At 46.4% G+C, this 27787-nt stretch overlaps 1 protein-coding gene across 1 annotated transcript in view; it reads left to right on the top strand.

Moving 5' to 3' along the window:
* The window catches only part of SH3PXD2B (SH3 and PX domains 2B), a 119662-nt gene that overhangs the window by 406 nt on the left and 91469 nt on the right, over positions 1-27787 (top strand). Inside the window, exon 2 of the mRNA XM_026658053.1 lies at positions 19808-19888. Coding sequence (XP_026513838.1) covers positions 19808-19888 — 81 coding nt within the window. The remainder of the gene's footprint in view (positions 1-19807; positions 19889-27787) is intronic.

The following is a 27787-nucleotide window of genomic DNA, read 5'->3' as shown; positions in this document are numbered from 1 at the left end:
CCCCCCAGATCTGGGGATGGAGCACCCGGTCCCCCCCAGATCTGGGGATGGAGCACCCGGTCCCAAAACCATCCCCAGGTCCTTTGGGGAAGGCGTGTGAGGACTTTAAGGTTTCTGACCTTCTGTAACTATTTCCAGATAGACCAAAACTAGCCCTCCCTGGTGCTGCTGAGCTGGGAGCCTGCCAACCCTTTCCTTGTGGGACTCGGTAAAGTCCTGAAAGAAAATGCTGGTTACAGCGATAGCTTCTCTAGCAAAGGGGATCTTCTTAGGATCAGGGAAGCTTTTTCAAGTTTTACTGTGTGTAATTATCTACCCTCTTCCTCCCCCTTCCACGTTAACTTAACAGGGGATTCATTGCAATTGCAATATTCTGTTAGTTGTATTTACAATAATTTCTTACTATTGCTAGTTATAGTCACTTAGAAAAGAGTTTATTCTTCAGCAGGGAGCTGTTACTTCCTGGGCTGGTGGAGTGTATGAGGGTCCCCCACTTGCCATTTGTGTTGTCTTAACTAAACAAAGGCAGGGCACTGTGTCTTTCACACAGTACTAGTTGTAGGGCCAGTGTTCCCTTTGGCCCTTCTTCGGTTGGGACGGGAAGGGTTACATATTGCTCACACCACAGGGACCTCCTCTCTGGAGAAGTTTGACTCCTTGGTTCCCGAAGCACTGACCCAGCATGGGAGGCGGAGATTCCTGGTACAGAATTGTAGTTGTTTTTTTAAAGTTTGTTTTAAATTATAGTTGCTGGAGCAAGTCTGGAGAGCAGCTGCCTCCCTGGCTAGCAAGCGGATTTTGTGATTCCCTTAAAGGAAAGTGATGGCTGTTCAGCCAATTCTCCTATCTCAGCTGTGGCCTAAATTGTCCTGCTTTACACGGAAGGCAGCACGCGCCCGCTGTACTGCTCTGTGCATATGTGAAGCTAACATTAAAAAATACACGTTGGATTTCTATAGCCCGAGAAGGACAAAGGCAGGGAGTCTTTTTGAATTCACATGTCCCATACCCACTGCGTACATTGCTGGCTGTTTGAATCCTAGTCTTGATGTATCATGCCCAGCTCACAGCAACACCGAGCTGTCAGATGCTGCCTGGAGAGCAAGCCTATTGGGAGCACTTGCAGTCTGACTCCTGCCTTATGTCATCACCATTGAAGCAAGATATGTCTATGAATGGACCTCTTGCTCTCTTCTCTCGGATATTCCACCTACCTAGTGGCAAAAGCCTGTTGTTACTATTTATTTAGCTCAGCAAATGTGCATAATGCTTTACAGACCAAGTCAAAATAAGCCCTTTGCCCAAGGAGTTTGTAATCCAGCCCCAGTAGGGTGTCCAGGCCAATGGCTAATAATGCACAGGGGACGTAGTGGCTGAAGAAGTCTGCGTGAGAAGGCTAGAAAAAGAGAAAGGCGGGTGGCATGCAGGAAGCTGGTGGCTGTTGCAAGTGTGAGGGGCAGCACACAAAAAAGCGAGGAGAAGAACAAGGAGTGATGAGGACTGTAGGATGACATGGGAGCAGAGGTGCAGACAGGGCGGTGGTTTTCTAGCTCCTTGTGGGTTGTGAAATGGGAGTCTGCAATGCCGGATTTGGCAGGGTGCAGATATGAACTGCTTTTGTGGAGCCATTTTGTTGTACTTATAGAATGTGGGGGGTTGTTCCACAATTAACAGCCATGAGTCCTGATCCATATGGCTGTTACACAGTCTGCATGGCCTGTTGCTTCCTTCACCAGATTTTCTTCCATTCATAATGCCCAGTTGATAATATCTGTCATGGAGTTGCTTTAGTGCCGATTTTCGGTATGTTCCTGCTAAACTGGGAGCTCTTTGGGGACAGGGATTATCTCTGTCTTTGTGTCTTGTACAGTGTTGTACATGTCTGCGCTTAACTATGATTGGGAATGAATTCCCCAACATGATGTATTATTGGTGTGGAAGAGACGTTTCATCTTCCTCTGATGTATCTGGCCGTAACCACTTCTGGAGCTGGGATGCTGCTGGATTTAGTCCAATCTAGTGTGGGAAATCTACGCAGTGCACAGTATATAATAGAACCCCAGGCATGCCCCTAGCAGACAAAGCTATGGTTAATGGTGGGAACTTTCACTCCCAGTGTTTGGGATTTGCAACCCAGTTCCTCTGATAATGAAAGGATGATAATGCTGGAAAGTACCTGGCAGGCTTGGTGTAAGACAGGGGTCGGCAACCTCTGGCACGTGGCTCGCCAGGGTAAGCACCCTGGCGGGCTGGGCCAGTTTGTTTACCTGCTGCATCTGCAGGTTCGGCCGAGCGCAGCTCCCACTGGCCATGGTTCGACGCTCCAGGCCAATGGGGGTGGCGGGAAGCCATGGCCAGCACATTCCTTGGCCCGCGCTGCTTCCCGCAGCCCCATTGGTCTGGGACGGCGAACCGCAGCCACTGGGAGCTGCGATCAGCCGAACCTGCGGACGCAGCAGGTAAACAAACTGGCCCGGCCCACCAGGGTGCTTACCCTGGCGGGCCGCGTGCCAGAGGTTGCCGAGCCCTGGTGTAAGAGAACCCCAGAAACTGCCATTAGTACATCCTGTGGAACTGGCTGCCCTTTAGCCAGGCTAAATGGACTGGTGCTGGTAACATGGCTTTTAAAATCCACCAGTTGCAGAGTTCTGAGTTGCTGTGCTCTAGCTTGTTGTTTTGAAACTGGGACAGACCTGTTTTCTAGATAGCAATCAAGGTGCTCAATTAAACCTGTTTGCACTGCCTGTCTCCGCCCACGTGTGACTGTGAAGTGAAGCTAGAGGGTTCTGTCCTGGATTCATTGTGAGCTGCCCATGCCCTATAAACTACAGATCCAGGGACCTCCCAATACCTTGTGGACACTTTATGAACAAGCCCTGAAATATGATATAACTAACAAAATTTAAAGCTGGCTTCTCCCCTTGGCATAACCTTAACATGGGACAGTCCAGTGACGCGCACACTGTTAATTCTGCACCACATAAGGCACTTCCTATGGTCTAGGCTATGACATTAGGAATTTGAGTGACTCTCTCCTTCCACTAATGTTCATTTTAATAATGACTGAGCTGTGACACCCTGGAGTTATTAGAAGAAATGCTACCTTTTAAAAAGGCACTTCTCTGAGTTACTCTTGCCTATGCTTTGCTAGCGAAGCTACCATGTGGCAGTGAGCAAACAGCAAGGGAAAACCAGAAGTCTGGTAACATAGCTATAACTAAGCAGACCCAAGCTTTCTTCCCCTGCCCCCGAGTAGGCAGACCCAAACCTTGCTTTGCTTTTCCTCCTCCAGCCCCCAAACTCGCACCGCTTTCCCCCTCTACTTTGCCTTGACCATGCTTGCTCATCTTACTTGAATGATGCATCATCATTCCTGGAAAATGTATATGTGAGTGAATTTAGCTTCCTATGGTTTCTGTATTTTGTACTGGGAGACTAGGTAACTATTGAACTTTTCTCAGTTTTTGTTAGTGTGTGGAGGATACCTGCAAGAGTGTCTAATTCCTCATTCTTCTAGGCCTCTTTACCTGGGGTTGGGAATTCTCTATATCTTTGAGTCCCTGCTTCCCCTCCAGGCTTCTTGTGTGATTGCCACCAGTCCTTCCAGCCAAGGAGTACTGGACAGGGGTCCTTTTGGAATTCATCCATTCTGTTCTTTAATCAGCCAGAGAGGTCATTTTGCTGCCTGCTGTATACATCCACAAAGGGAAAGTCCCAGGGGATCAGATGGAATCAGGAGCATTGGTAACATTCACGGTCTTCCAGCAGAGAAAAATCTTTTGTGAGTTATTGGGGATGGGAATGGAGATGGGGACATTTTAGTGGGATTCTGGTTGGCTTTGTGGTATGGAAAATTCCCATCACTACTCTACATGTGCAGTTTGGAGGATAAATCCCTTAATGTGATGGAACATCCTGCCCTGAAACTTTCTAGCTTGTGAGGAGAACGTAGCTGGAAGGCGTGTTCTTTAACCAGTCACTGGTGATTGACTGTGTGCTGCTCATCCACTCATTGCTTCCAGGTTCCCCTCTTTGAACCCAAGTCTCAAACATTCTGTCTTATTCCTCCACAGTAGTTCTCCTTGGATGGAGTTAAGAAACAGTGAAAGCCAAGGGGGCTCAAAGCTGGATCCGAGCCTAGGAAGTGGCTAGAATCTTCCGGAAAGCAGAGCTTCACAGAGCTGTGTTGGTGCAGGAGTGAATGAGAAGAGTGCTGTCCCTGTTTGAAGAGATCAATAGGAACCAGGCAGATTCACAAAGCCAGTTAATTATATAGAATCAAAACCTATTTTTTTTCCAGCTAAGGAGGAGGGGATGAACGCAGCTGAGTCATCTTGCTTTTGACTGTATCTGCTGGCAAACGGCAAATCAGAGCCAACCACAAAGTATACATACTAAACCTTTGCTTCCAAGCATCTCATTTCTGAGCATAAACCTGCTCTTTTCTGGCCCCTAAGGGCAGCCACTTAGCATCATAAATGAGTGTGGAGGAACTCTTTTCCCCCATTCCCAGCGCTGTGACCTGACCTGTAAATGACCCGTAACATTTAGTTTATATCCCCACTTAGATCAAAGACTTTACTTAGCTTGGACAAAGGGGCAATTGTATTATCTGCACTCCGACCACTCTGAGAAACTGGGGATATTCATTCCCCCAATAAAGTTGGGTCAAGAAAGGACTCAGCTGGTCTTACTCCCCAGCTTTTGAGGTCTGGAAAGACCTATTTTCTTCAGGTTCCTATGCGGTGTCCATCACCATGGTATCTGAGCACAGTAGAAGGTGCAATGCTGTGCAGCCAGAGACAAAAGCTTCTACGTCCTCAGCTCTGTTTCCCATTTGGCAGAAATATGACGCCTTCTGTTTTGAAGGTGTCTCCCTTTTTGAAGAGAGAGTCTGTGCTGTCTTGTCAGTGGGAGTGAAATAATCCCATTCAGCCCTGCTGGAATATGCGCCAACTGTGTGTGTGTGTGTGTTACGCATCCCTCTGCCACTATCTTAACCATACATGCTAGAGCTGTTCTCTCTCCTGGAAATTTTTCAACCCTCCTTCTGCTGTTAGAGGTGACACACACAATAGTTTCCAGGGAGAAGGGCTCAGCATCCCTTATGGAGCCTTTATATTTCCATCCACCTCTAATCCCTCCTGACCCCACGTCTCCTCTCGCTGCTGCCTTTCTGGCTAAGGAGGAACGTTCATGAGTCACTTCAGAGGCCATCACAGAGTTGGAAAGATCATTGTTGAGTGATATCAGGCACTTCTCAATTTCCTCCCCAAGTGGCTGAGGATAGGCTAGGCTAGGCTAAAAAGTGTGGTGTCCGCTAACATTTTTGAATAGTTAAGTGTAGGCTTTAACACATGCTAAAATCTAGGAACTTCACTAGGCTTTAACTCTGCCAGTTTAGCATATGTGTGGACATGGCCTTTAATTAGTCTATTCAGACATACTAGCTAATCTGTGTGGACATCACACCTTTAAATCCTAGTCTAGACAAGGCTTGAAAGCACCTGGGCAGTGCAGATGATTCAGAACGAGCCCAGCTGCACTCAAAAGGACTCAGTCAATGGGTAAAACTGAAGAGGTCCAATCCTGCTTGCATTACGCATGTGTGAAGTGTTGTGCCCCTTGATGGGCCCACTCATGAGCAGGCCTAGTAAGATTTGGCCCGAGAGCCAATTGTGGGAGGTTCCTTCCTCTTTCCTGCTCCCTTCTCTGTGGTAAACCCTGGGATCCTGGGAGGCTTTTTCTTCTTCTGTGTTACTGAGCCGGGGATTCCTCAAGGCACGTTGGTCTCCCACTTCTATCAAACTAGCCCTGTTTCCACTAGCAGACAGGCTATGGGGAAAGGGAGGAATGTTGGAATGTTAAGGCCCTGTCTATACATACAACACTGCAGTAGTGCAGCTGTACCGATACAGTTGTGTTGCTGCAGCATGTCTGGGGAAGACACTCTATGCTGATGGGAGAGTGCTCTTCCATTGGCATAATAAAGCTTCTGCTGCTCGCAGAGGTGATTATGTCGGGAGGAGAAGCTCTCCCGCTGACAGACCGCAGCGCACATGAGCGCTTACATTGGTGTAACTGATGTTGCTCGGGGGTGTGTGTGTGTGGTTTTTTCAACGTAAGTTATGCCAACATAGGCTGTAGTGTAGACATAGCCTTACTTCCTGCTCCAGGGATGTGAGCCCTGCTTTGCCGGCTGTAAAACAGTACGGTGGTGCTGGTATGGCAACTTCTCTTAACATCCCTATGTGTTGAGATATACACCTCTACCTCGATGTAACGCTGTGCTCGGGAGCCAAAAAAATCTTACCGTGTTATAGGTGAAACCACGTTATATCGAACTTGCTTTGATCCACCGGAGTGCGCAGCCCCCCCTCCCAACCCCCCCCCGGAGCACTGCTTTACCGCGTTATAGCCGAATTCGTGTTATATCGGGTCGCGTTATATCGGGGTAGAGGCATAATCAGACCATTCGGTTGGCTGAGCATTCCTAATACTTTCCCCTTTGTGTCTGGAAATGGAGGGGAAGTAGCAAAAAAATTGCAGAGATTCTTGAGATTAATTTGTCTCCAAGCTGAAGGGGCTGGTCTCACTCCTCAGGCTGGATTGCCTGGACTTTACAGCTCTCTAGTCCAAATTCTAAATAAGTGACTCCTTTTCATTCATGCAGTGGGACAGTAACCCTGCAGTGACACTTCCATTCCAACAGTGTTGTAAGAGATTCCAGCTCTGTTCCAGGACTCTGCCATTGTGGGATATAGCCAGTGAGTGTGTCCTAAGGCTACATTGCAAATCGTAAGAGGCAAAGTCCAAGAGCACAGTTTAAAAATAATCGTTACAAGCAGCAGAATGGCAGATTGTCATTCTGCTCTGCTCTGCCAAGTCTTGGGTTCTAATAAATGAATGGTGTGTGTTGTTTTGTTTTTTGTTTTTTTTTTTTTAAATCTGTAGTTTGCTAGTTGAAATAGACTAAATTTTCCTTTAAAGGATATTGCCCAGTTTCTTTTTATAGTTCTATTGTTTGTAATACCCTCCTAGAAGCCTAAAAGTAAACTCTCCCTGCCAAATCTAGTTTTCTTCTGTCAAGCAAACATAGAGAGATTTTCATTTTAATGCAGCTGCAGTTAACATGTTTTGTGATATGGGTGAATAACTGTATGTCATCACCTTGTTGCTTCTTTCGTTTGTACAATCCCATTCTCCTCAATTCTGGTAGAACTCCTCTAAGGTTATAGTTTTAAATAGTAAACTGTTTCTGCAGGGCACAAAACAAAACTCCGTGCATTCTACAGAAATGGTGTAGAGGGGGTTGTTTTCCTTAGATTTCGCTGTAACATAATGATATTTTGGGTTGTGTGTGCACGGGAAGAATCCCACAAAATTGGTGTCCAGATTAGGTGTATAGTTGCAAATTAGACACACACTGTGTGTGTGTGTGTGTGTGTGTGTGTGTGTGTGCATGCACAAGTGCAGTTACCATGACTACTGCTGCGAGCTGGGTAAATGCCCATGCAGATGTCTGTAACTACCTGATTTGCATATGTAGTTACCCATGTACTTTCAAAAAGTACATGCACAAATTTGCCTGAAAGTCTGGCCCTTGATGTTTAGAATCCATAGGATTTTTTCCCATGATGTACTAAAAATGATTTTTAAGGTAAATTATGTTTGGGTCTAAAGCCCAGACTCTTTAAAGATTCAGTAGGTATCTTTTCTGCAAGGCGGTCACAGAGCTTCTATCATATACAGTGAACCAGCTACTAGTGGCTTCATTTGCCAAATAAAATGTGCATAACACTAATCTGAAGCCAGATCTAGAATCGTTAAAGAAGAAATGATGACTTCTTTGAACCAAGGGACTGCTGATCCAAAGAACCACAAAAACTTATGGGCTGCTCAAATGTCTTGAAGAGAAGATGCCACCTGCAGAAATAGAAGTGGCAGTCTGGAGAACTTGTGCCTCTTGAGCTTTGAAATAAAGAGTTTGTGGTTCAAACTTGATCAGTTGGATAGCATCCATAGTCGCCATGTATAGATGGATTATTTTTGAACCATATTGGCTGCGTAGCTTTAAAAGGGCATTGGAAGTCTTAGAATCCTCTAGAGAATGACCATACTTACTTGGGGTATGGCTGGAATGTCCTATGAGGAAAGACTTAAGGAGGTGGGTATGCTTAGTCTGGGGAAATATGTGGTTGAACAGTGACTTATTGGTAAGGAATCCATCCAGGGGGGTCACACAGGAAACTCGGATTTTCATTACAGAATAAAAACTGGGAAAGCAGAGGGTTCAATTCTCCATGTTAGGAAAAACTTCTTCATTCAAGGGGTTACTACTGGCAGGCAGGCTGATCCTGGTGAAGGACAAGGACAAGGGGTGATTCAAAGGTCCTTTCCATCACAACTTCCTAGAAGATCCTTTAGCAACTTCCTGTGTTGCCTTCAGCTGTGGCGTCATTGCAAAATGCGACATTTCTTTTCAATTGGCTGTGATGGTGCTCTTTTCCTGTTAGAAGTGGTCTCAAGGCAAAACATTTGAAAGCATTGGAGCACAGGCTTCCCCCAGAGTTCACGGAGGTTTGGACCCATCTTTACTTTCTGTCCTAGTCTGTTGTGTAGAGTTAAATAGCTGCTATGTCCCACTGCAGTGATCTCTCCATGTCCTTACCTGCCTTCCCCTAGGGACTGAGGCTCAATGTTTGTGAAGTGCTTTTGGGTCCTGAAAGACACCATAGAAATTCAAAGTACTACTAGTTTTGTTTCCCTGTCTGTATATCTTAACACTGACTACAGTTTTGTTGTGCTAGGGTATTTTAGGTAAAGGACCAAATTCTGCCTGTGGTTACACAGGGTATGAATACACTGCAATTGGGAGATGTAATTGCAGCACATGTAGGGATACCTGCGCTAGCTTTGATCAAGCTAGCTCGCTAAATATAGCAGTGTCACCGCAGCAGCATTGGCCTCGTTCCCCAGGTATCTGTACTCGGGTGGCTAGTTTGTGCTGCTGCTTGAGCTGTCATTGCCACGTTGCTATTTTTAGCAAGCCAGCTCAAAGACATACCCTTGGAAGTTAATGGGAAAGCTCTGAGCTTGGGTCTAGAAACAGAATTAGTAAGTAGTTTTCATGTTAAATTGCAGTTACAAAATTATTTGAAAGAGACAAGGACATTTAGATCTTTGAATCAAGGGTCCTGCACTGCCTTTCTTTTGAGAGGGGAGCTCTATCTTTCATCTGTTCCATGTAGCACTGGGAAATGCGGAAACAAGAGAACCCATATGTTTGACCTCTTGTGTGACTCATAGCAAACAAACCAGTGCATGTGTCTTGGGACTGAGGAATCTTTGCCTAAAGGGTGAGGGAAGCCCAGGAAGCAGGCTCTCTGATCAGAGTATACATGCATATGCTTTTCAGACCAGCTGTTCCTTTTCCTTTCACTCAGACAATGCCTCGCCCCATCTGGTTTATAAAGCAGCAAAATGTGGATCTGGCACGCCTTGGGAGTTAACAGGGCATTGGAACAGGGGTGAATCCAAGCAATTTAAAAGTGTTTGATATATAGTCCAGCAGACTCCGGGGCAAATGGGCAATTAGATTGCTTTCCCTTGTTGGCATGCTGTGGTACTACTCTATCCATCTTCATCTCACTGTCTCCTCCTACTTCTTACTGTGCTATGCCCCATCTTCATCCCATGGTCTCCTGACTGCTCCCTACCCCACTATCCTGCAGCATTGACGATGCTGCTTCCCTATCTCCAGCTAGGTCTAAATTAAACATGAACATTGAGGATCAAGATGCCCTGCAGTTGTTGCTGGAAAGTATTCCTCTCTTTCCCCCGCTTCCCACCAGTGCTGTCTTTGCCGCCTGAACCAGAACGTCTGTGCTTCTCGCTTGCTTGGCTCGTGAAACAGGCTGTGCAGGCGTGAGGGAATAGCAAAGCTTCCAAAGCCAGCCAAGCATGCCAGTAAATGGAGCTGTCAGATTGTCTCCCCTCTCCTGCCCTGACGCTGGCCCAGAGAGGGACCTGATGGGCTTCTCAACTGTCCTGCAGCACGAAAGCTAGAGAGATCTCCACTTTCCCCTCCACAGCCCTGCACTCCTGCTGTGGAAAAGGGCTCAGAGACCAGTGGACAGGGGCCAAAAGCAAGCAGCGCACAGCCAAGAATTTTCTTTGTTTCCAGTCACCTCCCTTCTCTTTCTTTTCCTCTTATAATTTTCCTGCTCCTTCATCTTTTCTGTTAACCCCTGCTCTGTTTTGGTCAGTTCTCTCAGCTGGTTTGGTTCCCCAGGCCCTTTGGATTATTTCTCCCCACTGCTTTCTAGGAGTGCAGAACAAGTCAACATTCCCAGAGATAAGACTGTAGCATTGTCTCCCTGTGTTTGGGGTGGGGGTGAGGTGGAGGGGCTGATCCCTTTTCCATCTGCTGGAGAAAGATATGTGGATTTTTCCACAGAGAGGTTTATTGTACGTAGTGTCTCTCTGGACGTAGGACCACACAGGCTCAAACCCATTTGAAATCACTCTGCAGACAGCTTCTCTCTGATGGAGGTGGTTATATCTGGCTTTGTGTTAGTAACCGTGTTGAGTGTCTGTGGACTGACACTGACACCCTTACAGGTGAAGGGTCAGTAGCACCAAACTTCCTAGGAGCCCAACCCAAGAAGTATCCCAGGTGTCAATAGCATTTTCCTGTTTTGTGATGTAAATGATTACTATGCCTCTTGAATGGCATGGGATGAATTTGGAGGGACTCTGTTCATTCGGCGGCCAGTACTATACTGCGACAAATCTGCGGCCACCTGTGACTTCAGAGTGTGCAGCACGGTACAGAGCATGGCCACTCAGAATTTCACAGCAGCCATAGGGAGAGAACATTCTTCCCCCTGCTTGAAACACACAGGCCCCTACCACTTGAACTCAGCCCTTATGCTGCTAATGGAGATTCTTCCTATGACTCACAGCTGAGCAGCACTGGTTCTGTGCAGTAGAGGGCAAAAGCCTACTTACACGCTGTCCAGTTTGTTCATTACAGTATGAAAGCACTATGTTGTAAGAGTCTTGACGGATGAGGAAGGAAATAGTCACAAGAAACCTCTACTAAGGGCTTTTCTTTACTGCAATGGGTAGCTTAAGTTAGTGCACTCAAGTTACTCCACTCCAGCTAGCTACTGTGAGAGCAACCACACTGAGAAACTACATTGGAGCTACTTAGTGATTGGATTAGCAGCTGATGAGTTGTAACTCAAGCTGCTGCATCCCTACTGCATTTCTTGCTCCAGCCTCCGCACCACCCCAGCTTCAACCCCCCATGGGCCAGCTAGCTCCAACTAGAGATTTTTGTGTGTGGATGGGAGTCAGGTTAGGGACAAAACTAGAGTTCTACCATCAGCTAACAATGCAGTGAAAATAAGCCCTAAATGTATTGCTGCCCTAAACCTCTCTGACGAGGGAAGAAACACAGTGCTTTGCAATTGGATCTGGCTGTAGGAGTTTGGGGGGGTGAGGCGAGATGCGAGGTTATTCTGGTACCGTGTGTGGTGCTAAGGGCCAAGTGATCTCTGGTTTCTGGTGCTGATGGGATTACTCTGGCACGCACACGTGAGGTAGTGATCACTGTCTCCTGTAGATGCAGCTGCAAGTTATTGGCATAGAGTGCTAGTCGCTTGGACACTGGGATATCTCCGTGATGGGCACAGTATAAGAGATGGAATAGATTGCATATTTCTGCTGGGTCAGTCTCAAGAAATGTCTTCTCCATTAGTAACTATGTGTGGCTCTAATAAAAGATGAAGGAAGTATCTTTGCCTCCCTCTGAAGAAACCAAGGATTGTGCCCAAATGGGAGCATAGATGAAGGACATCCAGTTAACTCATGGGCATCTTGACATGAGCCAGATGATCACACCCAGCATGCATAGAGCAGATCTTAATCCCGCATTTCTATACAGGGACATAGTGAAGACTCCATCCAAGTGGCCTGCTCCTGTTCCCCTCTGAGACCTGTAGTATGAGTTTAGGGACACTAGAACTTCCTAAGATGCAGCTACCCCGAGGCTATGTTTTGGCCCACCGTGGCACAGGTGAGTTTTACAAGTTGGGGATGTGGGCGTTATGAAAAGCAGGACTCCACCTGAATCCTGTAGGGAGCCATGTCTGTAGCCATCTGACTCTTGGGCACTGTCTAAGAAAGGTACCTCTAAGGGAGAATTCTTGTTACTGGTGCTGTATGTTCTACTGTGACTTCTGTCTTGTGGCTCAACGCTTGAGGGATCCAGCCTGATACTGGGGTGTGTGCTTTATATCCCCTTTTCAGGCTTAGGTGAAGACTCCAGCAAAGACTCCTAGAGTCAAATGTAATACATAGTAACCCCAGTGAATGAGTGTAGTTTGGTGTTTTGAGGAGGGACTTGGGAATCAAGACTCCTTGACTCTATTCTTCGTTCAGTCACTGACTCATTGAATGACCTTAAGCAAGTCACTTAAACTGCCTATCTCCATTAGCCTCCATTTATAAATTGGGGAAGCATGTCTCAGGCAATATGTGAGACTTAATGTTTGTAAAGTGCTTTATGGTCTTCAACCACTTCAGGAAGTGGTTCAAGGAATATTAATTATCAGATGTGTAGTTTCTGGCGATGCAAAGATCCTGCTCCAGCTGTCTCTAAAATAATAATCCCAGCTTCAGACAGTGCTCACTGGACATTTAATTTCTTTGAGCGTGGGGCTGGGGGTGGGGTGGGAATCTGGACTGAACATGCCATGAAGAGACAACATTTGAACTGAATTCCTGATCAAATGCTAACCCCCCCCCCCCCATTCTCAGTGCTGGATTTGGGGATCGCTTGGTTGCTTCTGATTTTTTCCTTTGGGATTTTCATAGTTACATCCATCCTGCTTTTCTGATGATTCTGTGGCATTTGGAGTCAGCTGAGGAAGTTCTCAGTTACTATGTGATGCTACTTCTGGTGGGTACCATTTCCAGCAGACTTAGCTAAGGTTTTCCTCATCCTTGCTGTATGCTCCCATTGAGGGGGGGATGGACCTCCCTCTGTGCTGGAGGAAGGCATTTGATTCACTGTAACTTGCCAGCATGTTTCCCCTCCAGTTGCCAGTGTCATTTCTAACGTGATAGTTGACTGGCAGCGTTCATTGACAGCTCTGTTACGGTTGGCCAAATGCAATTTGCATCTCTCTAGTAACTTGTCATTTTTGGCAGTTCCCTTCTTGATTTTTTTTTTTTTTTTTTTTTTTTTTTTTTTTTTTGGTCCCACTTTCCACTGGCATGTTCTTGTTTTGAGCTCCACCTGGAGGAATACAGAGGGGTGGAAGGGATTGTGTGTGATATGCAGGAGGTCATATGAGAGAGTCTCTGTAGGGACAATCCTGCACTAGTCAGTGGGATGCACAAGATGACCTAATAGGTCTTTTTCCATCTCTCGCTTCTTTGATCAGTTGGAGCAGGCTTGATAGATATATAAATATCTGTTAGCTGGAAATACTGCCTCAGAGGTTTCTGTTGGCCCAATATGCCTCTCACCAGTCTTGTTCAGTAACTTTTAAGAAGTTGGTACCCCTAACTGTGCTCCATGGGAGGTTTGGGGGAGCCAAGTCATAGGTGTGATTGTCAGAGGGACCAGAATCTCATGTCTGTCTCGCTCCATTTTGTGTAAAGGATTATTTAGCATTCAGCACACAAAGGAGCGAGAGCAAGTGGAAGGTTGGATTAGTTAGGCAAGGGTCTGGCTGAGCTCTGTTCTGTAAGGCCCACATCAGCTGTGCTACTGAGTGACTTCAACATACAATGCTCCTCTGCTTCTATATTTCAACAAGGTCCCATTGTGCCATGGTAGCTGCCATTGCGACTTCTAAACCCTTCGCAGCCCAGCAAAATCAACATGGAGCTGGAGGGAAGACCTACTCCCCTGTCTTTGGAATGGGTAGTATATCTGAAAAGACAGAGTCTATGCTGCCTCTACTCTAGAATGGATCTGAGGCCATGAACCATCTCGAGCCTAGAGGTCTCTTCTGTTTGTTCATATATAGTGTGTGAGGTGGGCATGATGCTGTGCACCCACCCCATCTGTTCCTCCTCCTGGCAGGGACCTTGCCATGACTGGTGTTTTGACAGATCTCATGAGCACAGCCTAGAAGTTCCTTTGCTCTCTTATGGGTCTTGGGATCCAATTAAGCTGTGGTGTAAGAGGGCACAACTCTCAAAGTCATGCTTGCTTATGCCAACGCTAGATTTTTGTGCCTGAGCCTCAGACTTAATTGAAGTTTAACACAGCTGATGTATACAGCAGCCTGGATGGGAGGGTGGTGCTGGCGCTTTCTAGCGATACTGGGTTGGGAGTGAGGAAGAATAAGGAATCCTTTTCTAAGAAAGAGGAACTGTCAGTTCCCAGGTTTCACAGCATCAGCTAGTTTCTCTCTCCTGTGCACACCCTGCTGTTGGCCTGGGAAAGCCTGTAAATATTTAGATCACTGGGACTGTTATTCTTGGCTGCTGGCCATTGCACGTGGTGGTGTTGCAGCCCCCTTCTGGCTTCCTCGCTGTTTGCTCTAGTCTCCCCACCCCTCTAGGAAATGAGCAAGTTGGAATTGAGCTTTGGACTTCCCCCACCTCCTCTCTGCTGCTTAGCCCAGCTGTGCTTGTCACTCTGGGCTGGAGCACTTTGGGTGGATGCAGAGAAATAGGGGAGAGCTGGTTGCAGTCCCAGTAAGACCGCTCCTTGAGGAGCCTCTGTTTCCATTGGAAAAGGGGTGGTGCTAGTTTTGATCTCCTGTTTTCATAGGATCATAGAATTAGGTCTGGAGAAGACCTATTAAGTAATTCTGTCCACTTCCACACCCCAACAAGCCAGGGCAGGGCTGTCCCTACCGAACATTTTCCACTGAATCGAGTTGTCCGCTTCCCTCTCTTCTGTTCCTCGCATGGCGCTGTTGGTGACTTCACTGAATCTGAGAATGAATCCACTCAGGCTTCTTGTGGAAGCTGGGCTAGTGAATTCTGTGGACCTAGAACTTGCATCCCCTTTCCAGCACCAGCCACCTCCCATTACAAAAAGCTCTTCCAGTTGGATGATGCGCAACGGGGGGAGGTGCCACACCAACACTGTTTAGCCCTAAACTGTGGGCTTTAGGGTGAGATTTTTTTTCCGAAGATATTTAGGCACTTGGTGGGATTTTTCAAAAGTGCTTAAGCAGGGTAGACTCTGAACTGACGTTAATTTCAATTGGAGTTTTGCAAATCCTACTAGGTGCCTAAATACCTTTGAAAATCTGGTCTTTAGTGGCCTCATTACCATAAGGGAGCAGCTGGATGTCTACTTTCTGGTCTGGTTTTCTTGTCCTCTGGGCCAGCAGGGGCTGGTGTAGATAGATGCTGAGCATAGCCCATGGGAGGGGTATAAGGTAGGCTCTGAAGAGATTAACATGCATTTCTCAGCTAAGAGAATGTGTCAGCAACATGGGACCCTTGGCAGGAAGGGGGAAATATTCACAAGGGAAGTGCTCTAAAGCCATCTCCCTGCTGGGAAGCTGATGAAGCAGCATTTCCCACAGATATTTAGAATTTGCTTTTTCTGCAAATTGTTGGTTGAGCTGGGGGTATGGGGTGCCATGTAGGACTGTCCTGCTATTAAATGGAATGTGTAAACTTCAGTTATACAGCTATTCCAGTAAGACTAGGACCTAAACGAAACGAGTGAAGTGGGGAGTAGGGAAAAATATTGCTATCCTCTTAATTGCAAAGCCTTCAGCGCCCTCACCCACCCAAACCTCTTGGCTTATCTCCTCTCTGAGTTTTAAATTCACTTGGGCTCTAGTAAATCGCTTTGCACGACCTGATTAACATCCCAGTGTAATAAACTGTTGACTCCAAAATAAAGGCAGGATAGGAATAAACAATGGAGAAAAATTGGCTTTTCCTCCTGCCCCACTGGCAGGCTTTCTCCAGGCAGGCAGCCAGCAGTGATATAACGCTGTGAAATGCTATGGAATGGATGTGAGCTGGGATATTAGCAGAGCCTCCAACCTAAATGATGTCATACTGGCTGCCTTGCAGACCCTGGTGGGAAGCTAAAAGCAACTTGGAAGTGCTCTGGAGGAGGCTTAACGCTTTATTGGCCAGAAAGATGCATGCTGTGTTCTGATTTTGTTCCAGTTGGCTGGCACTGACCAGGGAAAGGTGCTCACTGCAAGGTACTGGCTGGAACTGAGTTGTTTGGGGAAAGCACTCTTTTACTTGGATGTGGGGAGAGACCTGCACAAAGGATTACCTAGACTTTGTAAACTTATGTTGACCAATCTGAGTCCATCAAGGCCTTTAGAGCTGTCACAGATGCTGCATTCTAGGGCCACTCGGCGCTTCATGGTATCACCAGAAGTGAAACTTGGTTGCTCAAGTCCAGTGGTTCTCAACCAGGGGTACATGTACTCCTGGGGTTATGCAGAGGTCTTCCAGGGGGTACGTCAACTCATCTAGATATTTGCCTAGTTTTACAACAGGCTACATAAAACGCACTAGGGAAGTCAGTCCAAACTAAAATTTCATACAGACAATGACTTGTTTGTACTTCTCTATAGACTATACACTGAAATGTAAGTACAATATTTATATTCCAATTGATTTATTTTATAATTATGTGGTAAAAATGAGAAAGTAAGCAATTCTTCAGTAATCGTGTGCTGTGACGCTTTTTTTAAAAAAAATTTTGTCTGATTATGTAAGGAAGTCATTTTTAAGTGTGGTGAAACTTTGGGGTACAAATCAGACTCCTGAAAGGTGTACAGTAGTCTGAAAAGGTTGAGAGCCACTGCTAGTGTAGTCCATGAATTTAGGCACTATTTTCAGTTTTGATTCCATCCAGTAAGGGGCAGAGGTGCTGATAACACACGCTACCCAATTCATTACAGTGTATAAAGAGAGGAGGGAAGGAGAAGTAGGTTAAATTTTGGGTTGATCATCTGTGACTTTTCTTAAAAATGTGCTGGAGTGAAGTCCCATATCCAGAGAACAGGAGGAAGATTCCTCAGGTAGCATCTTCTTAAGGGTGATGTCTTCAAATCAAGATTAAAGAGTACTCAGCTCCCCTCAGACTCCTTTATGGTCTCTTGGCTTTAGCTAGTCTTACATTGACAATCCAGCCTGAGATGCTGGATGAATTTTATTCCCAGATTGGGGTACCATAGTATCTGGATACCCAAGCATATCTGATGGACAAAATAGTTAGGTGTTTCTTTTTCCCCTGGTCTTCGCTTCAGGTTCTAGTAGTGACATTGGATGCTGGTCAGATTGCATTCTGGAGAAATGGATGGCTGTCTCTGTGGTGAAAAATTTAAAAATGTAATGGATTATATTTTAATTCAGTTATACTTGAGCCATGTTCTTGCCAAAGCATCCTCTAAAGTTTTATCGCTCCTGTTAACCTTGGTCTTCCAAAAGTTGTCCTCATCTTTTGTTGGGTGGGCTTTTGAATTTCCGGCAGCATAGTGTGAGCATATGTTGAAGTGGGGTGGGGAGGGAAGAGTGAACTTGCTTTTGGCCACGGTATCCCAAACTTTGCAATAGCAAGAACTACGCTGGCACTTTGTCAGGAGCCCAAGGGTCATATTTGATTTGTGTGAAATATATAAAGTACTAAATAACAAATCATCATCTAATTCCATTATTTGTCTGCCTTCAGCCACAACAGATGAATCAAAATTGCTTATTTTTGCATTCATTACCAATTAAAAACCTGTGGTTCACATCGGCACCTTGAATAACCTACAATTACAGGAATTAATTACAGATTGCTTTATAGAACAGGAAGATAACTGACCTAAAACAAGTTAAAAGTAAACCAAACCTCAAGGCATTCAGAGCCATTAGAGGAAATGCAGAGCGATCTCTGAACTTGCTGGGAGAACTCAACAGGCTACAACTCTGTGCTGTACTATCCTTCCCCGGGGAATTCTGTGCCACTGCACATGCACAGAATTTATGTCCCCCACAGATTTCTTTGCTTCCCTGCAGAAAAATGAATTTTTGATGGGGAAGCAAAGGGAGGTCACAAGAGTGGTCATGCGACCCTCCCCAGCAGTATGTTTTGGGTGCCCAGGGCAGCTGGCAGAGAGGTAAATCACTGTGGGGCAGGAGGTGGGATTGGGGAAGACCCAGCTGGTGGCTCCTACCCTGTGCCAGGCTCAGCTACTAGTCCTGGCTGGGCTGGGGAGGACAGGACTTCCTTTTCCCCTGCACGGCATCCAGGGCCAGGTCATACCCACTCCCAGATTTCTCTCCCGGCTGCAGGCAGCTCTGCAAGCTCCCCTCCCCCCCCCAGCCCCACTTCCTGCACTCATTGCTCCTCAGTTGCAGGGAGAGGGATTCCTGTACAGGGAGCTGCTCCCCATCAGCCCAACCCCCATGCATCCAGACCCCCTCATACCCAGACCCTCCTGCTGAGCCTCCCCCCGATGAGCCCCACTCCCCCTGCACCTGGATCACCCCGATGAGCCACCTGCACCTGGATCCCTACCCTACCCAGCCCCAACCAGCTACATCTGGATCCCCACCCCACTGAGCCCCATTCCCCCAGCATCTGGACTCCCCACTGAACCCGCCATACCCAGACCCCCCGCCAAGCTCTATTCCCCCCCCCCCCACATCCAGACCACCCCCCACCTCTCAGCCCCAACCATCTTCACCTAGACCCCCCTGCAGAGTCCCGTTACTGTTGCACCCAGAACCCCCAACAAGCCCCTGTGCATCCAGATTCCCCCACTGAGCTGCCCACACCCAGATTGCCCCCCACAGAAACCTCTCAACCCACACCTGGATCCCTCCACATTAAGCCCCTCCACACTTTGATCCTGCCTTGCAGAGCCTGCCTGCCCACACAGAGGGGCAGGGCCCTGGGGTGTTTCTGGGGCAGGCCGGGTCCTTGCGCTGTGTTAGGATTGGGTGCAGCCTCACCGCTGAGTCCATGTCCCAGGGCAGGGGGAGCTGCACAGTGATCTCCCACCTCTGTGCAGCCAGTGGCCTGTATTCCCCAGTGCTGTGCTGGAGCCTCCACATTTATTTGACAAATAAAATTTGCAGTATTTTGCAGAAATTTTAAATATTGTGTGCAGAATTTTTAATTTTTTGGTACAGAATACCCTCAGGAGTAACCATCTAGTGCACTAAGAATATTCCTACATATCATTTTGGAGTCCATGGGAGCAAGCTTACCAGCCCAGATCAGGAGACTTGGGCTAGTGAGGCTCGTGCTAGTGCACTAAAAATCGCTGTGTAAACAGCACTTTGAAGCTATGGCTGGAGCTGGAGTTCGGGCTCCAAAGCCTAGGGAGCAGGAAGGTGGGTGTAGACGTGTCCTTTTAACCATGCTTGGGATGATGGTGTAGCTACTAACTGTTGACCTGTCTGGTGGTGGCGTGACTTTGTTTTATTTTGTGTTTGATGTTTATGTGATCTTACAGAACTGTTGAAATCTCTTCAGTGACTAATGCCCATGTGTGCCACTAGTGAACCATCTGGGTCACAATTATGAATTGAACATTTTGTTCTCTGTGGTGTCTTTTTGGATAAAGTATTCATTAAGCTCCATTGCAGGAAAGGACTTGAAGCACATGTTTAACTTTTTTACTTCAGTGGGACTAAAGTGTGTGCTTAAGTCCTTTATTACTAGAGATGCTTTACTGCATTGGGATCTACCAGTGGGACTCTGGGAGCTGCCCTAACTTCTAATATTGTAGGAATGGTGCAGGCTGTTCTATTGATATCACTCTTCTCTAATCTCCTTCTCTGTCCCCCACAGGTGTATATAATCAAAGTCACGTGGTCCAATGGTTCCACAGAAGTCATTTATCGACGGTACAGCAAGTTCTTTGACCTGCAGGTAAGAATCTTGCCATCCCTTGTGTTTTTTGATTTTTGAGGTTCCCATACAAGGACATATAGCTTATTCTACATTTTGTATTCCTTTTTTGCTTTATACAAAGATTTATCATGTTTTAATTTAGGAGTCGAATATGTGTCTTGTGTAAATATTACATTAAAAAAAAAACACAAAACCTTGAAAACCAAGCCATTGGCTAGACTGCTTTGTAGCTGAACTGTGCAGCGTTGCTTATACACAGTTCCGTCAGTTCGTGAAAGTGGCTAAGAAACAACAGACAGAGGGTTAGGGAGACACTCCTCATTTTATGACAGGTGCCCTGTAGCTTCTGCATGTACCAATATTGTCTTTCTACTGTTTCCCTCATTAGATGTCTGATGTACAGAGATAATAGCTCTTACCTACCAGAAGTCCATCTAACGTTGTTCAGTCTGGGAATATCATCCTTTCAGTATCTAAACTGCAGTTTGCCCTCTCTGGCCTCTTGTTGCTCTTTGGGGAGAGTTAAGGTCACTTGCTGAAATTTATCAGGAATCCAGCCCTAAAGGGAGAACATTCTAAAGACTTAACATTGCTTCTCAGTGCCTTTTCAGGAGTCTGCATTAAGACCGTAATTGGCTCCAGCCCTGTTCAGGGTGAACGTTCGCTCTGGATGAATGGAATGCTCATGTCTTTGCCTTCTCTACCGCCTTTATGTCCTTCATTGGCCAACTGTGGATGCTAAACACCATTCTTCATAATCTGTGGCTGTCTCCTTGTGACTTGGACTACGAGGTCCCTGTCCCTTTTTTTGACTGATGCAATGTCTTCCCATAGAAATTGCGTCTGACGAATTGGGTATTCACCCATGAAAGCTTATGCTCCAATACATCTGTTAGTCTGTAAGGTGCCACAGGACTCTTTGCCGTTTTCCATAGAAATTGTTACCATATCCTAAATGGAGGTTTTTGGGGAGCTGACTGAATTAACAGAGATTACAGATAGGGTGTGTTTGCACTGGAGCTGGAAGGTGTGATTTTTTTCCAGCGTGGGTAGACATACCTGCACTAGCTCTGATTTAGTGCGTTACAAATAGCAGTGTAGCTTAGGCATCATGAGCAACAGGGCAACTAACCCGTCCCATTGTCCATACTGCCACAGCTACACTGCTATTTGTAACACACTGAGTACGTACCTAGGCTTTCGGACAAGATTGTACTCGGGGCAGCTCAGCAACAGGACAGACGGACCTTGTTGTCACAGCTACACTCCTATTTTCAGCATTGGAAATAGGCTTAGTCTGAACAGGGAGCAGGAAAATGATTCTCAAGTGGCAGTATTTTTGTTCTGTTATAACTTTTTATATATATATATAAAGCCATGTCCTTTGGAAGTAGAGGAGGATTGAGATAAGAACAGCCATACTGGGTTGGACCATTGGTCCAACTAGCCCAGTATCCTGTCTTCCAAAGCAGGGCCAGATTAACCAGAAGGCTATAGCCTAAGCCCCTCCTATTTTTAGGCCCTACTGGTCAGGCAGGGGGTGCGGCCGGGACCAGGTGAGGGGGAGCAAGCTTGCTCACACAGCCGTGCTGGAGCATTCCTGCCAGCAGGAAAGGCAAAGCAACCCGCTGTGGCTTGGAAAGAGCTCAGGTGGCAGTGAGCCGGCAGCGGGCTGCTTCTGGTCCCTCCTGTCTGCGTCTCCCTGTGCTGCAGGAACACACTGCCAGGTATTCGGTTAACACTGGTGACCGGACACTAAAAATCCGGTTACCACGGGAACCCATGCCAGCTGTGAGTGTTGGCATTGTCTCCCCACCCAGCACCCTCCATGCCCAATTTCTCTGGAGCTCTGCTTAGCTGTCAGGGAGGAAGCTCCCTCTGTCCCTCTCCTTGGCTGAGGCTGGCAGGCAGCTCCAGGACGCTGCCTTCTGGGTCCTAGTGCCTGTCATCTTCTATGTATGTGTGCTGGGTCCCATTTCTGGACAACTGGTGAGTGCCTGTGTGAGGGGAGGGCAGGGCAAAGGGATAGCGGGGGGAAGAGGCAGTACCAGAGCCGTAGGGTGGGAGTCTTGCACAGAACCTGCACACACTCTACGCAGCTCCAGCCAGAACTATTGCCCCTCCCATGTATAAGGAACGAATTCCCACCCATTTGTAGGAAAAACAAAACATCCTATTCTGGATACCAATACTTTAACTTTTACAGTACCTTCTATCGGGGGGGCTTCAGATTTATGATGCACTATGTTCAATACTGTATTGAACTGTACTAAAAATCAAAGAAATCCAATTTTTTTCTTTGGTGTATTCTTCTGTACTGGGATGCACAGGCAACCAAGTTCTTTCCTTATGCTCAGCCTAGTTCCACAGGCCAACACATCTTTGTACTTTTAAGGGGTTGCAAAAGCACTGGAGGAAGCTCAACACACACTGTTGTAGGTTTCTCCATCCCCTCTCCCTCAAGGATTTTAAATCCACTTCTTAGCAGGCTATGATAGAAAGACTGGCTGAATAGGCTAAAGGCAGGTTCTGTTCATCTGCTGGTTCTCTAGGAGTCCAATCCATCATAAAAGTACCTCACATTTGATTTATTTTGAGTTTCATTCCAAAACTTTAAGCTAAATAAACCTAAAGTTAGTCCTCATTTTTCTGCCCCAACTCAAACTAACTTCTTTCCCAAGTGGAAAATGTTGGGTAAGCATGGAATGTGTGTGATTTGAGAAGGGAAAGAGAACACAGGCCAAGTCCTGCTGATAATTACACTTGTGTAGCCTTATCGACTTCATGTGGAACAGATTTTTGCACAAGAATTTTTTTTTTTTTTTTTTTTTTTTTTTTTTTGGGTGGTCCCTTCTGCTTTTTCACACCTGATATAAGCAGAATCTCATTCACTTTCCTCCCCTAAACTCTGAGCACTTAAGGAAAAAAAATAAGCAAGGTTTGCTTGATTTTACACATGCAAACGAAACAGGAAGCTCTCCCTTCATTCTACACCAGACCTGATATAACAAGGCTGTCACTACAGAAGCCTTGGTTGGACTGTTCTTTTGAAAGATCCAATATGTAATTCATACTTGGGCCCTTCCCTCCCATTAGCTTTAGGCCCCTCATAACCTTAATCCGGCCCTGTTCCAATCGGCCAATGCCAGATACTTCAGAGGGAATGAACAGAACAGGTAATGATCAAGTGATCCATCCCCTGTCATCCACTCCCAGATTCTGCCAGTCAGAGGCTGGGGAAATCCAGAACATGCAGTTGTGTCCCTGACCATCTTGGCTAATAGCCACCGATGAACTTATCTAATTTATTTTCTGAATCCCGTTATAGTTTTGGCCTTCATAATATCCCATGGCAATGAGTTCCATAGGTTGACTGTGCGTTGGAGCCAAACCCTGCTACAAACCCCGGTGCCAACTCTGTCCACATATCTATTCAAGGGACACCATCGTAGGACCTAACCACATCAGCCACACCATCTGGGGCTCGTTCATCTGCACATCTACCAATGTGATATATGCCATCATGTGCCAGCAATGCCCCTCTGCCATGTACATTGGCCAAACCAGACCGTTTCTACGGAAAAGAATAAATGGACACATCTGACATCAGGAATCCTAACATTCAAAAACACTTCAATCTCTCTGGTCACTCAATAACAGACCTAAAAGTGGCAATTCTTCGACAAAAAAACTTCAAAAACAGACTCCAACATGAAGCTGCAGAACTGGAATTAATTTGCAAACTGGATTCCATCAGTTTAGGCCTGAATAAAGACTGGGAGTGGTTGGGTCATTACAAAAACCTAAACTTAATTTCCCCAATATTTATTTCTCCCTACTGTTACTCACACCTTCTTGTCAACTGTCTGTAATGGGCCACTCTCTTACTACTTCAAAAGTTATTTTTCCTCGGTATCCTGCTGTTAATTGATTTAGCTCGTTAGACTGACCTCACACTTGGTGAAGCAACCCCCATCCTTTCATGTATTTATACCTGCTCCTATATTTTTCACTTCATGCATCTGATGAAGTAGGTTCTAGCCCACGAAAGCTTATGCCCAAATAAATTTGTTAGTCTCTAAGGTGCCATGTTGTTTTTGCTGTTACAGACTAACACAGCTACCACTCTGAAACCTTCCTTTTGTTTGTTTTTAAACCTGCTGCCTATTAATTTCTTTGGGTCAAGAAAGTGAAGGCGTAAATAGCGCTTCCTTATTCGCTTTCTCCACACCCGTCACAATTTTGTAGACCTCTAACATATCCCCTCTTAGTCATTGCTTGTCCAAGCTGAGAAGTACCAATCTGTTTAATCTCTCCTCATACAGAAGCTGTTCCATGCCCTTAGTCATTTTTGTTGCCCTTCTCTGTACCTTTTCCAATTAGAATATATCTTTTTTTTTTTTTTTTTTTCTTTTGAGATGGGGCGACTAGAACTGCATACAGTATTCAAGGTGTGGGTGTACCATGGATTTATATAGTGGCATTATGATATTTTCTGATTTATTATCTATTCTTTTTGTAAAGGTTCCTAACATTGTTAGCTTTTTTGACTGCCGTTGCACATTGAGCGGATGTTTTCAGAGAACTATCCACAGAGACTCCAAGATCTTTCTTGAGTGTAACAGCTAATTTAGACCCCCATAATTTTGTATGTATAGTTGGGATTATGTTTTCCAATATTCATTACTTTGCATTTATCACATTGAATTTCATCTGCCACTGAGTTGCCAAGTCACCCAGTTAGTGAGATCCCTTTGTAACTCTTCACGGTCTGCTTTGGACTTAATTATCTTGAGTAATTTTTTTATGATCTGCAGATTTTGCCACCTCACTGTTTTACCTTTTTTCCAGATCCCAGCCACTCCCAGATGGGTGCTAGGGAGCAGGACCCAGTTGGCATAACAATGGACTCCTGCAGGGGGACCTTAGAGGTCTTGTGCTCAGCTCCCTATTCCCCAGTACCTCCATTTCCTGGCATTCCCAGCAGAATTAAACAGACAAATCCTGCAAATGCACAGCCGCTGGTGTAGGCAGGGGTTAAACTGTAGGCTGCTGTTTGCGTAACCAAGGAAATATCAAAGTAAATAAACAGGGAACAGCTGTTAAGCAGGAAACCATGCGCAGGAGCTCAGTCACTTCCTTCATTTCACCCTCTCGTCTTTCATTGATGCTCGAAGACCCAGCTCCCTGCTGAACCCAAGCAGATGTGGCTGTCTCCTCAACCCAGGTGGGCATGGGGTGGCATAGGAGAAGCACAGTGTCTTCAGAGTTCTCATCGGCCGATCTGTCACTGCCACCCACCTTGTTTCCCTTTTCTTTAGTAGCCTGTCTTGCATTCTTATTTGTAAACTGGATGTGAAGTAATGGTGGTGAAGGGTCACAGTCTTCCCCTGCATTGGGATCGCAACTAGAGCTGTGTGACCTCTTTCTCCCCTCAGCCCCTCCAGGGGTGAAGAACAGTGCAGTTACAAAAGTATGGGGTGGGGATAAAAGCTCGCCTTTTGGAAAGGGGAGGGAAACAAAAACTACCTTCCCCACACACAAATAACTCCTTTTTACTTCTGCTGAATGAAGTGTGATTTTCCTTCCTTCCCTATTACCACACACACTTCCTGGTGTTCTTATTTTTAAACCCATGGTGTTGTGGAAATTGGCTTTAAAGGAGAGGAGTGGAAGACACTTTGCTAACACTGTGAAAGACACGGGTTTATGTTTTCTAAGTGGGCCTAAGGTTTCCTGATCCATCCCATAGTAAGACCTGTGTAATTGTTTAACTTTTGCCAGATGTTTGGGCAGAAATTTTGTTTGCTGGGTGTCTAGAACAGGTTGAATTTTTTTGGTAAAATTTCAGCAAAATAGTTCTGAGAATGAGGCTAGGGAAAAATGTTGTTTTGTCCATACTAAAAAACTGTGGCAACCTTTTTCTTTTGAAAAGCTGTTCCTCCTCTCCCCCCCGACCCCCACCAATTCTTTGAGCAGCAATTTTAAATTTGGTGTGTGTGTGTGTGTGTGTGTGTGTGTGCGGGGGGGGGGGTGATTTGCCTTTTGCCATCCCCATGAAAATCCACCCAGATGTTGGCCAAGTGATAAGCCTTTGGGGGAAAAAAAATCAGTCTGCACATGTTCCATGGAGCCTTGCTATCGGTGGTGAGGCCTCAGATGGAGTACTGTGTCCAATTCTGGGCACTACACTTTAGGAAATTTGTGGACAATTGGAAGGAGTCCAGAGGAGAGCAACAAAAATGATAAAAGGTTGAGAACCTGACCTATGAGGAAAGGTTAAAAAAACTGGGCATATTCTCATAGTCTTGAGAGGAAAAAGAGGGGAACCTGATAAGTCTTCAGATATGTTAAGGATTATTATAAAGAGGACCGTGATCAATTTCCTACCTTCAGCGAAGATGGAGAAGACATAATGGGCTTCGTCTGCTACAAGATATTAGGAAAAACTTTCTAAGTCTTAAGGATAGTTAAGCACTGGCATAGGCTTCCAGCGGAGGTTGTGGAATCCCCATCGCTGGAAGTTTTCAAGAGCAGGTTGGAGACACACTTGTCAGGGATGGTGTAGGTTTACTTGGTCTTGCCTCAGTGCAGGGGGCTGGACTTGATGACTTCTCAAGGTCCCCTTCAGCCCTCCATTTCTTTGATTCCTCAGAGATTCCATCCACACTGGGCATGCTCCAGCCCAGGGCCAAACAAGACTTTTTTTTCCCTGCAGTTGCAACTCTGGGCTGCTGCAAGTCCAGGAACCTGAACTGAGAGCCAGGCAGCTATCTTTCCTGTTCTTTCAATGATGACCCTTCTGATGCCCAGGCAACATGGAGGAAGCTGTCTGATTCGAATACAGAGGAGACAAGAAGCAGACTGGGGAAGGGGAGAGGGAGGGTATGAAGAAGGGAGGAGAGACATATCTGACAAGGGGAAGGCGTGTGGAAGGAGAACTGGTACTACTGGCTGAGCAAAGGGTGAGGGACTCAGATTGGAAGAAGAGCCTGGGGAGGGAAATTTGTTCCTCAAAGCCAATGGGGAATATGGGTAGGGTGTAGCAACTGAAGGCCAGTGTTGGGGGAGAGACCGATCAGATAAGGGGGTTGGGGGGGAATGAGAAAAGTGAGGAGTGGAGACTGGGACAAGGAGTCAGAGGTAGGAAAGAGACAGGACTGGGATGAGGACAGGTTGGAGCTGGTGGGACTGAAAGGGGTCCTGCTTGGATGGGGGAACGGGCAGAAGAGTCTGTGCCCACTAGAGCACATCCCCTCCGGAGCATGGCATGGAACCCAAGGTTCCTGAGTCTCACCATTCTTCTGCTGGCTGCAGGTATCTGTGAAACCCACTTGTAAATATGTGTCTCATAGCCTGCTAGAGCGGATCTACACAGAGCATGGCAGTCTGCTACTGCTATCAGTTATTCCATTCGCGCAAGTCCTGAGGTCTTTGTGATGAATGTAAAGGTTCAGAATAAGCTGATGTGTGAGTGAGGCCTTTAATGAACCTTTTGTTCTGTTCTCTGCTCCCATCCCAACACCACCCACTTCCTCATTCCTATAAACAAATTTCCACTGCGGTTGTGTTAGCAGCATGAATTGTTGAGAAGCATTCACCGTTATTTTCCCACCCATGAGTACAACCGATCCTGTTCTCTTCTCCCCGCCAGTAGCATGCACGGTAGCAAGGCAGATGATGCTCTGGAGGGGGATGATTAGGGTATATCCTTGCAGGGCCGTAGCAACAAAGAACGTGGCCCCCTCCGAACGGTGGCCCCCTCCGAACATATGTCCGGGCGGGGCCCCTTACAATGCAGAAACTGGAATGCGGTATTTATTTTGCCACTTTTAGGGCCCCCTTCCTAGCGGGGCCCCCTCCGGTCGGAGGGTATACGGAGGGCGCTCGCTACGCCTCTGTATCCTTGGGTTACTG

The sequence above is a fragment of the Terrapene carolina genome, unplaced genomic scaffold (assembly GCF_002925995.2).
Source record: "Terrapene carolina triunguis isolate 2854851 unplaced genomic scaffold, T_m_triunguis-2.0 Scaffold395, whole genome shotgun sequence".
NCBI classification, from domain to species: domain Eukaryota; kingdom Metazoa; phylum Chordata; order Testudines; family Emydidae; genus Terrapene; species Terrapene triunguis.
The sequence above is the reverse complement of the archived record's forward strand: the minus strand, read 5'-3'. Positions and strand labels throughout refer to the sequence as shown.